Raw genomic sequence first — 14,352 nt, 5'->3', positions numbered from 1 at the left:
ACCTCTCCCTGCAGCATCCGTCACTGCTGCTCGGCCAGCTACAAACACTCCAGCATTCCCCCCCCCACCGGGGAGAGAGCAGCTCGCTAATGGGTTTTTAAGGTCATACAGCAGCAACTGAAAACAAAGAGAGGCTGAAAACAAAAGACTCTTGAGTTTAATTGGAATCAATCGGCTCATTCCCATGTTTGATCCTCCACGTACACACAAACACACAACTACATCATGTGCTCCACTTCACATGGCTCAATCATAACCAACCTAGCAAAAAGCATGAGAATTTGACCCACTTCTATGAAATTCAATTTTTCTTTGTTCTGTGAAGTATTGTAAAGAGAGTACAGGCATCTCGTTTGCATAAACACACACACACACACACACACACACACACACACACACACACACACACACAAACAACAAAGGGTTGGAAGTACAATACATCTCATTCATTTCAAATGTGTTGTGACCGCAGCAAACAACGATTCATTAGTTAGTGATTGAGAATTTATTCCAATATACTCTTTACTGGACTGCTGAATTTGAGAGAAATGCATTACATGAATTAGGCAACGACGCACTTGCAGCTGGGCGTAAGATGAGGTAAAATAAAACTGTGGGACTGGATCTGCAACTGTGTCACTCAGTCTGGGGTAACCAGCTACACCCACGGTTACTTCCAATGAAGCATTGGCAGCTGATTGGTCTCTCTGACTCAGGTCACAGGTGTGTGATTAATCAGTCAGCGCAAACTACAACCGGCAGCTGAAAACAATGGTCAGCGAACTTGCTGGAGCTTTAAACCCTGCATTAGATCTGGGTCGTGCATGTTCTGCAGGATCAATATGTGTCAGACGAGGGCTAAAGAGGTGTCTGCACGAGGATTGATGAGTGAGTGGCGACCTGGTTAAACATGTCAGAGAGTTTGGAACGATAAAACAAAAGGTGTGTCTTGGCATACATTATGGGTCAAACAGGGGATTAAAACTGATAATTAAGTCCATTATAACTGTTGATGTGACTCTCTACTCAACAAAATATTGTTCTTTCTTACACCGTCAAGGGCATTTAGATCAGAATACAGCGCAGCCCGGAATCGTGAAAGTCTGAAAGGGAGCCTACTTAATAGCGAGATAAATCAGTATGCCACACCTCCTACGTGCACAGGCACAGCTGACACATCAGCACACGTCACCAAGGGTTTACAAAACACAACGGTGGATATCAGCTCCATCAGGACGCCTGCTTCAAGGTCGACCAGACATTACTATAGAGACCCAAGTGTTTGCTATCACACAGTCAGACTTTACTTATGGTTAATGTGCCTTGACTATTTTCATGATAACTGTTTGACCAAAAACCAACATGAAAAGTTTTACTTGTCGTTAATTAATCAACAGTAATATTTGAATTTAAATTAATCGCATTTAGAAAAACATGAAGCTCTACAATGTCCACCTGGAATTGGTTAGATTTTTAGATAAATCAGCATTTCTTCTTAAATCAGAAAGAGCATATTAATGATTACAAATTGAACTGCATCGTCCCATATCAATGTATTTCTAATTCATTAATCCCCCTGAAATCTTTGCTCTCTCCAATGCTATGATGCCCTGTACACGGATAAAAAGAGAGCAAGAACGAGGAGAGAGAAGACGATGAAGCATCACGCACCTGCTACTTGGAATTTTGTTCAAACCACTTCTGAATCAAGCACCCCCCCCCCGACACACACACACACACACACACACACACACAGGTTCAAACAACGCCACCCATTCTACGATAGTCCATTGTCAGTCTGAAGTTCAGCTCCTGAGCCTCGTAGAGGACTGCGTGTCCCGCTGCAGAAACTCCATTCCAGGCCTCCAATTACCATGAGAATGGGTGGGAACCTACCATCGTTAAACACACACACTCCGACCCACCCACACACAGACACACACAGAGACACTAGGGAGGACGACCACTCTGGTAGAGAATCGCTGCGTGTTGCTGAGACGACAACATGTTGCATCCCAGCCATATGGAAGTGGTTTATGGAGTTTCCATGTGTTTACAGTCTGTTCTGTCTTTGAAAGTGAAATAATAAAGAAAAGAGCAATCACCACATACTTAAAATCGCTTTGGGAAGATGTACTCCTTTGGCATTTTTGAGGTTTTATGCTGCGTAAACTCACATTTGGCGAATGTAACATGTGATGAGGAGCATCGATTCACTCCCATGCTTTGATTAATCTGTTCCATGTTTCAGTTTACCGACAGCTGACCGAGCTCCTCCTCGAACCTCAACATCTGCACCTTTTTAACTGCTTCATATGCATAATCCCCTAAGAAAGCTTCATGAACAGAAATATCTCTCCCCTGAACAACTGTGACTGTTGCACAACTGTAGCAAATCCTGTTTTCCAACAACGCTCCTCTGAATTCACGCTCTGTAGTCGGCGCGCTCCACTAACAGCCGCGTAAAGTCAAAAGGTTTGGGCGAGCGCGCCGCGCTCTAAGGTCACACACAATCGGTGCCGTGTTCGTGCGCTGTGCTCCAAAGTTCACAGTGGACTGCCATGTCGCCATGGAAACACGAACAGCGGAGGCCCCTCCTCATTATCAAGCCAGGTTTTGGAGAGCAGGGAGCGGCTTGGAGGGAGGAGGTGGGGGGGGTGATTACATGGGAAACTATGAAAATGAGTTCATACAAGCTCATGAGACTCTTCAAGATGGCGACACTCTTTTTAGCAACAAGAAACTGGCAGGCCAGGACTTGTGTGTTAATACGTGATGTATTAAAAACAAACCACGACGCTGTTAACCGGCATGAGAAAAATATCTCAGCAGGAGCAGAATCAATATTAGCAAGACTGTTAGAGGGCAGTGAACTGTTGCACGGGTTGACCTTGGTTGACCTTGTGTTTCAGAGAAAGAGGCAGCACTTATTACAACTGCAGAAAGTAAATCTTACATTTTGAGCATTCTTTAGAATCAGCCAATTGAGCGTGCACAAGTTTATTTTGCTATATCCCCCTCCCCTTCGTCCAGATTTTTGCCATCAGGTTGAAGGTCCCTTAAAATTGATGGAAGGGGAGTTTATTCAGTGACATACCATCCGGTTTATCTCTTTTTTTTTAAGGTCAAATGTCAAAAAGGTCACATTCCTGTTCCTGGTAGAATCTCTCAGCAACCTTTTTGTAGCATCGTAAGAAATTCCTTGTAATCACAGCGCTCCGTTCGGTTAAAGCAGGTTGTGTGCCGATACATTCAGCGTGTGATTTCCTCCAGACAATCCTGTGTTTAGTGTCCTATGTCGGTCAACAGGGTGGATGAGACTAGTCTAAATAACGAGTTGAATAAATAAGTTGCCACAATGCTGCGTGGCAAGAGGGGACCAGGACTGGGATTTTGAGCTTCCTCGGAATTTCTCTTTTAGTCTCACTTCTATGACCAACAATGTTCAATTACTTCAAGAGACCATCAGTTTTGCATATGTGCAGAGAGGGACCTATCAAGTTAATGGAGAAGGAGAAGACAACAGTTGTAATATGTTTTTAAATTGGTCATGGTTTGTAATACAGAAGCGGTGAATGACATTTTCTGTATTAAACACGTATTGCATAGACTGATGACTCAGAGGCTTTCAACCTTACTGCCTGTGTGGGCAAAGATCTGTTGCTTCAGTCCAACCTGAGCGTAAGAACTTTCCTGAGGCTTTGAGATGACGAACCTGCAGCATTGTATCCGATAGCCGTTGCACGACAAGTAAGGACAAAGATCAGCCTGGAGGTTCTAGGAGTTTACCCGCAAGTTAACAAGAGAATTTAGTAATATTCAAAATATCTAAATAAATATCAGCCTCCTATATCTTATTATAAAATTAAAATCAAATACATAATATGCTACTGCAATGGAAATGCAAATCAAGGGGTAATATTGTTCTGATATTAATACAAGTGGCTCCTTTCATGAAGAAACCGTTTGAGTTTGACGCCCTGATGTACTAACAATAGTGAGTTTAAGAAGAAGTGAAATAATCCCTGTATGTTTGAGCATGAAAATGACTTACTCCACAGTCAGTCAATGTAAAAATAGGGTAATTTACAGGTAATGTCTTTGATTATAAACATGTCTATTCTGTATGCAATAGGAATGACGGCCCTTTGAGCAAGAGTGAATTAGTCCAGAAGGGAAAATCCACAAGGTAAAAGATTAGCTGCTTATTCCCAAGTACCAAAAATATGAAGAGGCCTGTCTGTGCTTCTTCAACAACTCGACCAAAGACATGTTAGAAAAGTTGCACCGGAGTTGAAAAATGTATTTATATGAAACTTAAAAAGAAAAATCAATGAGGGCCCACGAACAAAATGCATGCACGGCGTTGGAGTGTGAACCCCGCTGACTCATGCAGAACTTTGGACTAATGAGCTAAATTTCCGGCAGCTTTTAGATAAGACGTCCTTAGAGCAATGTTGTCGGACGATCTGAGATCCTGTTTTAACTCCCCCACCCCCCCACTGCCCAACCCCCCCCTTACACCGCTGCCCACCAATAGCACCGACTGCTTAGGGATTACAGAGCATACGCTGCAAGATCACAGCCGGATGACGACACATTCCTCACAAAGACGATCAAGCGGCAGAAGGGACTTCTCTTTTGAAGTTCAAGTGCATCCACAAAGGAGAAATATACCGAATATATATATTCTGTTTCAAACAACACATTGGTTAAACTGTTATGGTATCTATTGCTGAAAGAAAAACAACTTCATCATTCATCTGCAGCGGCTGTGAGATGAACTCACTACATCTGAAACTGAGTTACTGGGAACAAATGCCCTTCAAAACAAGCTCAAAAAGCCTCGACCATCGCCTCAATTTCACTGAATGGCAGCGTAAGCCCAATAAGCACTGCAACGAGATTGCCTAATGTTTTGAGCCATGCTATCAAATGCTTTATTCGAGCGAACCCCTGACAGAGCTGAAACCGTCTAACAGGATTAAAGGATGACAAGATGCTGTAGAAGGAAAGCGTGGTGCATGTCTGTGCGAGTGTGTTTTTAAAGAACGGCATCATCTCTCAAATAAGCCTCCGTAGGACCTCACACACACACACACACACACACACACATTCAGTCTAGTCCTGCAGTGAAGGAGTCAGGCGAGTGCTGGCCACCGCCTGGCACCAGACGGACCCCCGCCATCCGCCCACCATGCTGACGCTGGGGATTAATACTTGGGACTCCTGAAAAGGCTGTGAGGTGGGGGCTGATGTGTGTTTGTGTGTGGCTGTGCATGTTTCTAGGTAACTGGGGGGGAAGGGTCACGGGGCGCCACCTGCTTCTTCTCAGACACAATGAAGCGAGACGGAAGAGTCTTCCTAATGAAACGCACACATAAGTACACCTACTTAGCTTGTTTTCCTTTTAACAGGTTACTGCACTATTGAACCTCTTCTCAGTGTTAATAAGGGATAACATCATTGCTCTGGGACGTCAACACTTTGAGTGCAGACTCACTGAAAAGTGTGAATGATGCGTTAAATAATAGAGATTTCCTTGTTTAACTTATATGTGCTGTGTTCAACACTGTGTGGGTTGCATCTTAAATCAGTAAGTGTCAAAATGTATGTAAAATTCATTGTTTTGGCCCCACCAATCACACTTTAGTTAAAATAACAAAGGCTGACTGCAGAGCTTCACATCAGGGACTGGTGTTGTAATAAATACATATTGTTTGTATACGAAACATGCCTGAATTTATCTCTAACAACTAAACTCATCATAAACTTCTTTATAGCGATGGCTAGAAGTATATCGCGGTCTAAAAAAAACCCGAATCGACTTATTATGGCCGCACATAGCTTCAGTGAGGAAGACTATCACAGCAAACGTGACAAATGCATACAGGTAGAAACCTGGTAGAGACAAAGGAAAACAAAAAACCCACAAAACCTGTCCTGCAGGTCCTTACGCCTACAAATTCCTGACAGCTCACTTTTCCATTGAGAGAGGTGATACTGATGCACGCGCACACACACACACACACACACACACTCCAGCACAGGTTCCGGCACATGCTTGCTGGGGAAGTAAGTCTGGCTGGTCAGCACTTTAAAGTCCCCAGCATTGATTAGATGAGCATCTCTGGAGGTCACAATTGATAAGAAGTGAGGCACCATTGGGGGTCGACCTCTCCTCCCCTTGCTGTCTAAGGGGATTGGCAATGACAAGAACCCTTGCACACCGTGTTCCCTCATTCAGGATCTGTTAAATTAAGTCACATAAGTACCTCATGTTGTGCAAATACAGCACCTGGAGTACTTTCTGTCCCTGTGTTTACCTTTGTTTTGTTTCCTGATAGTGGCGAACTGGGACTTTCGTAGGGCGCTCGGGGCCGTCTTCCTGTAGAAGCTGCTACGATCCAGTGAGCCCACGTAAACAGGCTTTCGACCCCGTTTGGAACCCACGCTGCCGCCACTCGACTCGTACCCCCTTTCCTGGTCGTCGCTGTGCTGGTATGTGACGGGATCCTCAAAAGAGTGCATTTGCCTGAGCGCCAACTTCTGGTTCTGCTGCTCGACCCACTGCTCTATGTGTGTCTTGCTGTCCTTTTTGGGGTAATCCTCGTATGGCGAATCGACCGACGTTGAGCGCAGATCCCGATAGCGGTCTCTGGCCACGTAGCGGTCTTCATTCTCACGCTCGTAGTCGTCCACGGTCCTGCCCTCATAGTGCTCCCGTGCTCTGTAGTGGTCTCTCCTTCTGTGCTCATCTCTCATGTCATCCCCTGGATTCCTGCACCTCTCCCTGTAACCACGGTGATCGTCCACTTCAGAATCATAGGGGCCCCTTCCTTGACTGGTATAAGTTTCCCCGCCTCTTCGATTATAGTCGTCTTCGTCTCTGTAGTTACTCTCTCTGCGGTCATATCGGTCCTCTTCTTGCCGGTCAAAGTAACGGTCCTTACGTTTTTGCTCATCATAGTAGCGGTCCTCTTCCCTACGCTGGTAGTGTCTGTAGTGATCACTCTCTTTAGAATCATAATAATCCCTATCGTAGTGGTCCCTGTCCCTGTAATTGTCTTTGCGAGCGTAGGAGTCTTTACGGTCGTAGGAGTCTTCATACTCACTGTCGCGTTGTCTGGGATCATGTTCACGGCGTCTCCTGCTGTCGTAATATCGCTGATCTCTGTCGTCACAGCGCTCGTTGTATTTCCCGTCATAATGACCCCTGGGGCTGTATTTGTCCTCGCGATCATACTCCTCCAAGTCTCTATGACTCCTGGGTTCATAACGTTCATTTCCCCTTCTTCTTCTGTCCTCGTCCAGTGCACCAAACCCTCCTTGAGTTCTTAAGTCATCGTTGGCTTTTTCCTGTGGCACTCTGCTGTAGTCCTGGGGGCTGTAATCCTCGGGGCCCTGGTAAAAGCAATTTCCCCCTTTCCATTCAGATATCCTCACATTAAGGTGCCCGTCCTCTGAACCAGGGTGGAAGTAAACGTCCCGGCCCTGGGTCCTCTTCTCTTGGAAAGCTGCCGCGTGCGGGTCGCCGTACCCTCGATTGGGTTGCTGGCAGACATTGCCCTGTCTAATTTGGGCTTGGTTCTCCCATTGTGCCGGCCATGGAGCCGGTACATGCCCCGGAGGTGGTCCCGGCGCACCTATGGGCACCATCATGCCGCCATGTACTGGCATGGGGGAGCCTGGAGCTGGAACTGGGTCGCAAGGACTTGGCACCATGACATGCCCGTGTGGCTGTCCGTGAGGAGCAACTCCATATGCGGGATATCCGACCTGTTGCTGCTGAAGTTGGTGTAGTTGTTGAATATGCTGCAGGTGGGCTATCCTCTCTCTCTCCCTGGCCCAGCCAGCATCGCCCAGGTCGTCCACACTCTTCCCTCTCCTTACCGGGGCACCGGCTGCATAGTTCCAATCCACCGGACCAAACATGATCGGGTTGCCGTAAACCACCGGGCTCTTCATGGCTCCTGCCGTCTGAGCCGGCTTTCCCGTTCAACGCGGCGGCGTCCTTCTTTCCAAAGTCCTGCATTCCATAACAAAGCGCTGTGGGGGACTCCACCTGTCAGGCACATTGTCTGTGACTCTCCCGCTTGTTCTCTCCGGCTCCTCTCCACTGCCTCTGCATGACTGCCTGGCCCGAGCGCCTCCCAGCCCTCGGAGTAACCAGATCGTACCCTCCCTGCCGCTATCTCAGCGAATCACGGGAGGAGATGCGGGTAAGGTTGCTGAAGGAGGCGCCTCCTTGGGTTAATGATTCAGTGGAGTCACATGAGTGAAGGATAAGCCTAACGGCCCCTCCCATAGTTTCAATTGGCTGCTGCGTGTGTCTGGAGGAAAACAATCTGCCAGTGGATTTTCTCTGAAGGAAGATGAAAACTAACTTCACAGAATGCCTTAAGGGGCCACAGACTTTTTCTTTCCTCCACTACTAGTAACAATCCTCCATTCTTCCTTGTATCCTGTTTACTTTGCTTTAGCTGTTTCCTGTGCTATGTTCACCAGGTCATTAAGCCTGTGACAAGCAGCCGGTGATAACAGCTACTACAGAAGCTACTTTTCTGTGTTTACAACCAGCTCTAACTTCCAACATGGGGATTATTTCTGTGTGAACCCAAACAGGTCAGTCTGTCGGTTTAACTTTACCCTACATATCAGAGAGGAGCCAACGTGGACAGATGAAGACATACACATGCTTTAGTTTGGAACAAGTTATATTTTGGAAGAATGTGAAAGATCTGCATACCTATGTCTATTATGTATAATGAAAATGAAAGTGGAGAGGGAACTTTTTTTTTAAGCACAATCTAAGCCAGAGAAGCTTTTCAAAAGAAAATAGCTGCTGGTGTGTACAATGAGCTTTTGTTGGGGACTGTCCGCACTCTCTGGAGAGACACGATCTTTTAGTGAGAAAAAAACTCTGGGCTATTCATAAAGCTGGTGTATAATATATCCCTCCCCCTCTTAACTCTCCATGAAAAAGGGAGGCACTAAAAGGGACAGGTTTAAAGGACTTGCATACCCTGAAAAGCATGTGATACACACAGACACACAAGATTGTGTCAAGTCAGCAGAGCTTTGATAAATCTGATAAAACGAAAAATTTGATAAAAAGTGGCGATTAAACTTGAAGAATATCATTCATCAAGAACAAAATATTTTGATCCAAGCCAATAAATAAAGCCACCTTTATATTTGCAATGCACAGTTTCACTAGCTAAGGCTGAGCATAGAAAACCTTACATGACATCGTCCTTTTTTCACCTAATGCTGTTTTATTGTCAGTGTTTAACATCTCAGCTTTCAGCAGCAGAACAAGACCGGAAACTGTGTTTATGTGTCAACTGTGAGAATGTCAAATATAACATTCCTATCGGTGGCGGCGCTAGCTTATGTAAATGAAACAGTCATGGGCTTGATAGAAGTGCGACACTTCTAGGTGTCGTCCAGGAAAAAGGTCAGATATCAGACGAGAATCCAGTAAAACACCAAATCAATTGTTCTGTCTGTCATTCTGCGTACATTTTCCATATTTGTAAATCAATACCCGTACTCCGCTATACTAGTCCAATCCTCATAAACCTCAACCAGACAATCTATTATTCTGAAAGGCTATGAAGCAGCATATCTTTGACTTTCTGTTTCGCTCAAGCATTACACCTCTTTCAGATTCTATGAGGACTTTGAACCGGCCTCAGCACGGTGAGGCGCAGGCAGACCTCAATGTCGAAATGGCTCCCTGCCTTGTAACAATAAGCTGCCATTGTCTTCCAAAAGTCACACTCATGAACACACCCTGCAAAGGCACGGACACTCACTCCTGGCTAAGTGTGTGTGCGTGTGTGTGTCTGTGTGGGTGTGCGTTGATACGTAGCAGCAGGATGACACATTTTTTTGCAACAAAGATCCTAACGTGTCGATGATTACCGTACCAAATATTTAGCAATGGGACTCTGCCCGGCTCCAATAACTATCTTCAGTCCACTTGCACATTTAACAGTGGGGCAAACATATATATTCAATTGAATAATACAATAATTTTGTGACCGTGAACGGAGGGTGTGAGAATTCCGGTTGTGTGATAAATAAAAAATGTGGCTGCACGACCCCGAGAGGCAATGGGATGAGTTCCCTGCCCTCATGTGGATGCCTGTCACTGACAGCAATACATCTATAAATCTATTGATAGCACCGGAGAGTGACTGATACAATCAAACAGGACGCGATTGGATTATTCTTCTCTCCACGACCTCCACTGTGACTGTGATCAGAATGTGATTTCCAATCGTTAAGCACCATTCAGCGTTGATGCAAGTAATATGAAGACACAACATAACAAAAACATAAGAATAAATGAGAAAATTCTGTAATGCATTACAGGAAAAGTTCGTTGGAAATCTTTTACCACCCTCTGGATCGGACCATCCTCTGTCTCCACCACCGCCAAAATACCAAAATACGCCTGCAACGTAATCCTTCTCCTCGCGCCTTGTGAGGGACAGACGCTAGAGGAGAAGGTGCACCGTGAGGAAACCGGGATACAAGTGAAGGAGGACATTCGGATAGAGGAAATGGGAGAAAGAGGCCCAGCTCCCTTCTCACTATGCGCAGGAATGCACCTGGTACCTATGTGGAGAAGTGAACTGAGCACACCGTCAGTTGATTAGCTTTGTTGCTACGCCGATTATAAGCCGTTGACTATTGAATTATGAGAACGAGCAGAAGTGCAAAGCTTTCTTCAAATTCACCATTTCCTGTTACTTCACCTGAACCCTGCAGCTACACGCTGATTCTGCCACATTCAATATAGTTTTTTTAATTTAGCATTGTAGTGAGACAAAGGAAACTCTTCAATTGATATGCACAAACACACACACGAACACACGGCACACAACTTGCACACAGTTATGATAACCATCATCATTTACATACACAATCGATCTTCCGCTGATGATTGAGGACAGTAAACAGGGATGTTTTGTTTGCATAGTTTAAACCAGAATTAAAATAAATAGTGTGTGTGAGTGTGTGTGTATGTATGTGTGTGTCAGGATAACAAGGAAAAAGCAAATCTGGTGAGCACTATTGGATCATTTCTAGATTCCTGCTATATTGCATTTTGTCTTCAGTTGCTGAATATTAAGTTTTTGAAGGACCTGCAGGCAACAGGGCCTCATACGTGAACTGTGACATCAGGCAAAACCAATTGTACTTTATTTGTCTTCTCTTTTGCAATGTTTCCAGCTCACTCTTTGAGCCATGGACTTCCAAAAGAAAAAACATTAAGACGGGTGATCGTGGTCTAAAATGATTGTTTTCATTCCTTTTGTGGTAGTTTGAGCCCACTGATGGTACATTTTAGCAGATAAAAATGTATTATCAGGACAAGTTCTCAAAAATGATGTCTGGTTTGTTCGGACCAACAGTCCAAAGACATTAAATCCACTTCATTACTCAAACAGTCTTACCTTGTAGTTGATGCTGCTCCAGGGCCAGCGTCTCCAGCGTGTAGTTGCAGAACTCCAGATTCTCCATGGCCTGCATGCGGGCTGTCTCGTCCTCCTCCTCCTCCAACATGTTTCTGAGTTCCTCCGCTGTGTGCGCGTAGGCCTCCATGTCGTGCTCCACCTCTTGCAGCCGCAGCAGCAGCTGGTACCTCTCCTCCTCTTCCTCCCGTCTCTGACCCTCCAACTCCATCTCTCTCTCGAGCTCTCTCTCGGCCTCCAGCTGACGCTGTATTTCGCGCTCTTGGGCGGCCGCGAGGTCGCCAAACTCGGGCCTCCCTTCTTGGTTGAGGAGGTTTAAAGCCGGCTCGTCGCGGGTGTAGACGGTCGGCGGAGCGGCGTTTTGTCTCGGGCAGCGGGGAGGGGCTCGCGGAGCAAGGCGAGACGGCTTGTACGCAGGCGGGGCGGAGGCGCGAGGGACTCTGGGGCGAGGGGGCGGAGGACGAAGGGTCCTGCGCCTCTCTAGCGAGGACGAGGCGGAGTTCGACTGCAGCAGCTGGGACACCGGCGAGTGCGCGGAGCCTCGCATGATGTCGCTTTCGTCGCTGTAGTCCATAATAGAGTAGCGGCGCGGCAAACGGGGACGCTGGCTCAGGTCGCCGACGGAAGACACGTCCCTGGGAGCATCACCTACCGAAGAGGTCAGGCTTTTCTCAAACTCAAAGAGCTGCTGGGACAGCTTGGTCTCCAGGTCACCCGCTGAGGCTGCCAGGGCGTCTAAAGTGACGGATGCTGGCATCAGACCATTGGAGCCACTGGACGTCTGCCGGGAGCGTTGCCGCGCCTCAGCGCCGCCCATCATCTGATCAGCATCACCGGCGCTGGCGTGGCGAGTTAGTTTCTTCTGCCTATGTCCCTCCACAAGGTTCAGTAACGCCTGGCTGAGTCCGCTGCTCCCGTTAATGGCGGCGGCGCCGTCCTTTCGTGGCCTTTGGTGGCGTCTTGAGTTTGCGGACCAGCCGGGCTGAGAGCCGGGGAGGCCGAGGCCGTGAGGGGATTTGGGCTGTGAGGACTGCGTGTTACCGTTTGTTTGGCTGGAACGATTTGTGCCGGATGAAGGGCCCTGGCGCCCGTGGGTGCCCGCAGGCGGGCTAGGCCGAGCGGGGAGTTTGGGCCGGGCAGGAGGTGTGGATTTGGGTCTTTCAGGCCCTTTCTGTGCAGGTGCGACGGGTCTACGTGGCTGAGGGTCGGGCCTCTCGCCTGCGTCAATTTGAGCTCCGGTTCTTTTGTTTTCACTTTGCCACCTCTGCTCCTCTGTCCGCTCAAAGTAGTCCAGGTCCCACACGGTATGATCCTCGTATGTCCTCCATTTAGGATCGTTCTGGGACCCATTGGGACATGAACGACCCAACCTGTATTCAGAAGTACAGCTGTTCTCCTTGTCTTCTTCTGGTTCAACAACATCTGTTTCTTCAGCAGCTTTCTGCCCGTTGTCCTCGATTTTGACAAAACGATGAGGAAAGATACCCCGTTGCCCTCGCAGCTCTCCCTCCAGCCAACCGTCCTCCAAAGTCCTTAAAAGCCGTATGCGATCCCCCATGTCAAAGTCCAACTCGCCTGGTTCAATGGCCCGAAACTCATAAAGAGCAAGGACGTAGACACCACCCTCCTCGTCCTCCTCCTCTTCTTCTACTACCTCCTTCTGTTCTTCTTTGTCCCGACCGATATCCTCTACTGCTTCCACACCCTCCTCCTCTTCCCCCTCTTCTGCATCGTAAGGGTCCTCAAAGCTAAATTTTTCAGTATCATTGGTCAAATACTGGCAGTCCTGAGGAGATCGGAGGGATCCCTGGAGCTCAACAAAGCCCTCCGGGAAGATGCCCCTGCGGCCATCCAGCTCCCCTTGGAACCAGCCCGGCTCGGGCCGGCCGGTGATGATGATCAGGTCCCCTTCGCGGAAGTCCAGCTCCTCATTGAGCTGCGCGTGGAGGCTCATGAGGGCCCGGGCCTGGCCCAGGGCGTACGGTGGGAGCTCCGAGGCCTGGGCCTGAGCCGAGCGCTCGGACAGCTGCCTGGAGCGCCCCGAGAGGGTCAGCTCCGTCACACATGATGTGGGGAAGAGACCTCGGATGCCCCAGGCATTACAACCTCGCTGCCAGGATTCCCCGAGTTCCGCGGGCCCTCCGGCCTCTCCAACTATCACATCGCCTACAGAGACAGAGAACAAAGGGGATCAAATTCAGCGTTTAGATGTACTGACGAGAATCAGTTAAAAGGGAGCTAGAGCTAAAGTTATGCTCAACCAGGTTATTCTCGAGTGTTATCAGTCTAAATAGATTACATTTTAGCAAAACAAGAGACAAGAGCGGGGGTAGTGAGCACTGCCAGACAAAGCGGTGGAGCATGAGGACATTAAGGAGAGCAGACGCTCTCTGTGCCGCTCTAATATGCATGTTTGTGTTGTTTTATCCCTCTGATTCTCTTAGCTGCCAACTACTCGATATGTAGAAAGAACAAGGTTATGGGTGCTACTTGCGGGGTGGCCACTTTGCACAGCTGGAGATAAATGCTTTATCTAACCAGACTGGAGAGAAAGGTAGAACTAACTGGAATGTAGTGTATTAAAACATTGCTGCTCTCGGGTAGCTTTAGTTACGGCAGATTACCTTTATTAATGCATTCTTAATAACTGCTAATATATCTTGAGATTGAGGGATTATAGGAATGTTGACCGGTCATGGGGGTCACATTCCAAAGACCTGTAGCTCCACCTCCTATTGTGTCTGGGACCAAAACTGGAAAACAGCCAATAGGGACTTTGGAAAAACGTGCTGGAAATGAACATTTAAACTCCCCCATTTCCAGTGAAAACTGTTTCCTACGTTTCCTGTGATCCAGGATGTGT

General features: G+C 47.3%; 1 protein-coding gene across 2 annotated transcripts in view; it reads right to left on the bottom strand.

Moving 5' to 3' along the window:
• dnmbp (dynamin binding protein) overlaps positions 1 to 14,352 on the bottom strand; it is a 32,635-nt gene that overhangs the window by 8,795 nt on the left and 9,488 nt on the right. Inside the window, exon 4 of one of the 2 annotated variants that reach the window (XM_040176821.2) lies at positions 11,472 to 13,655. In XM_040176821.2, coding sequence (XP_040032755.2) covers positions 11,472 to 13,655 — 2,184 coding nt within the window. Of the gene's footprint in view, positions 1 to 6,326; positions 8,240 to 11,471; positions 13,656 to 14,352 lie in introns of those variants that run through there. The other variant, XM_040176823.2, reaches the window with a different exon arrangement.

The sequence above is a fragment of the Gasterosteus aculeatus genome, chromosome 5 (genome assembly GCF_964276395.1).
Source record: "Gasterosteus aculeatus chromosome 5, fGasAcu3.hap1.1, whole genome shotgun sequence".
NCBI classification, from domain to species: domain Eukaryota; kingdom Metazoa; phylum Chordata; class Actinopteri; order Perciformes; family Gasterosteidae; genus Gasterosteus; species Gasterosteus aculeatus.
The sequence above is the reverse complement of the archived record's forward strand: the minus strand, read 5'-3'. Positions and strand labels throughout refer to the sequence as shown.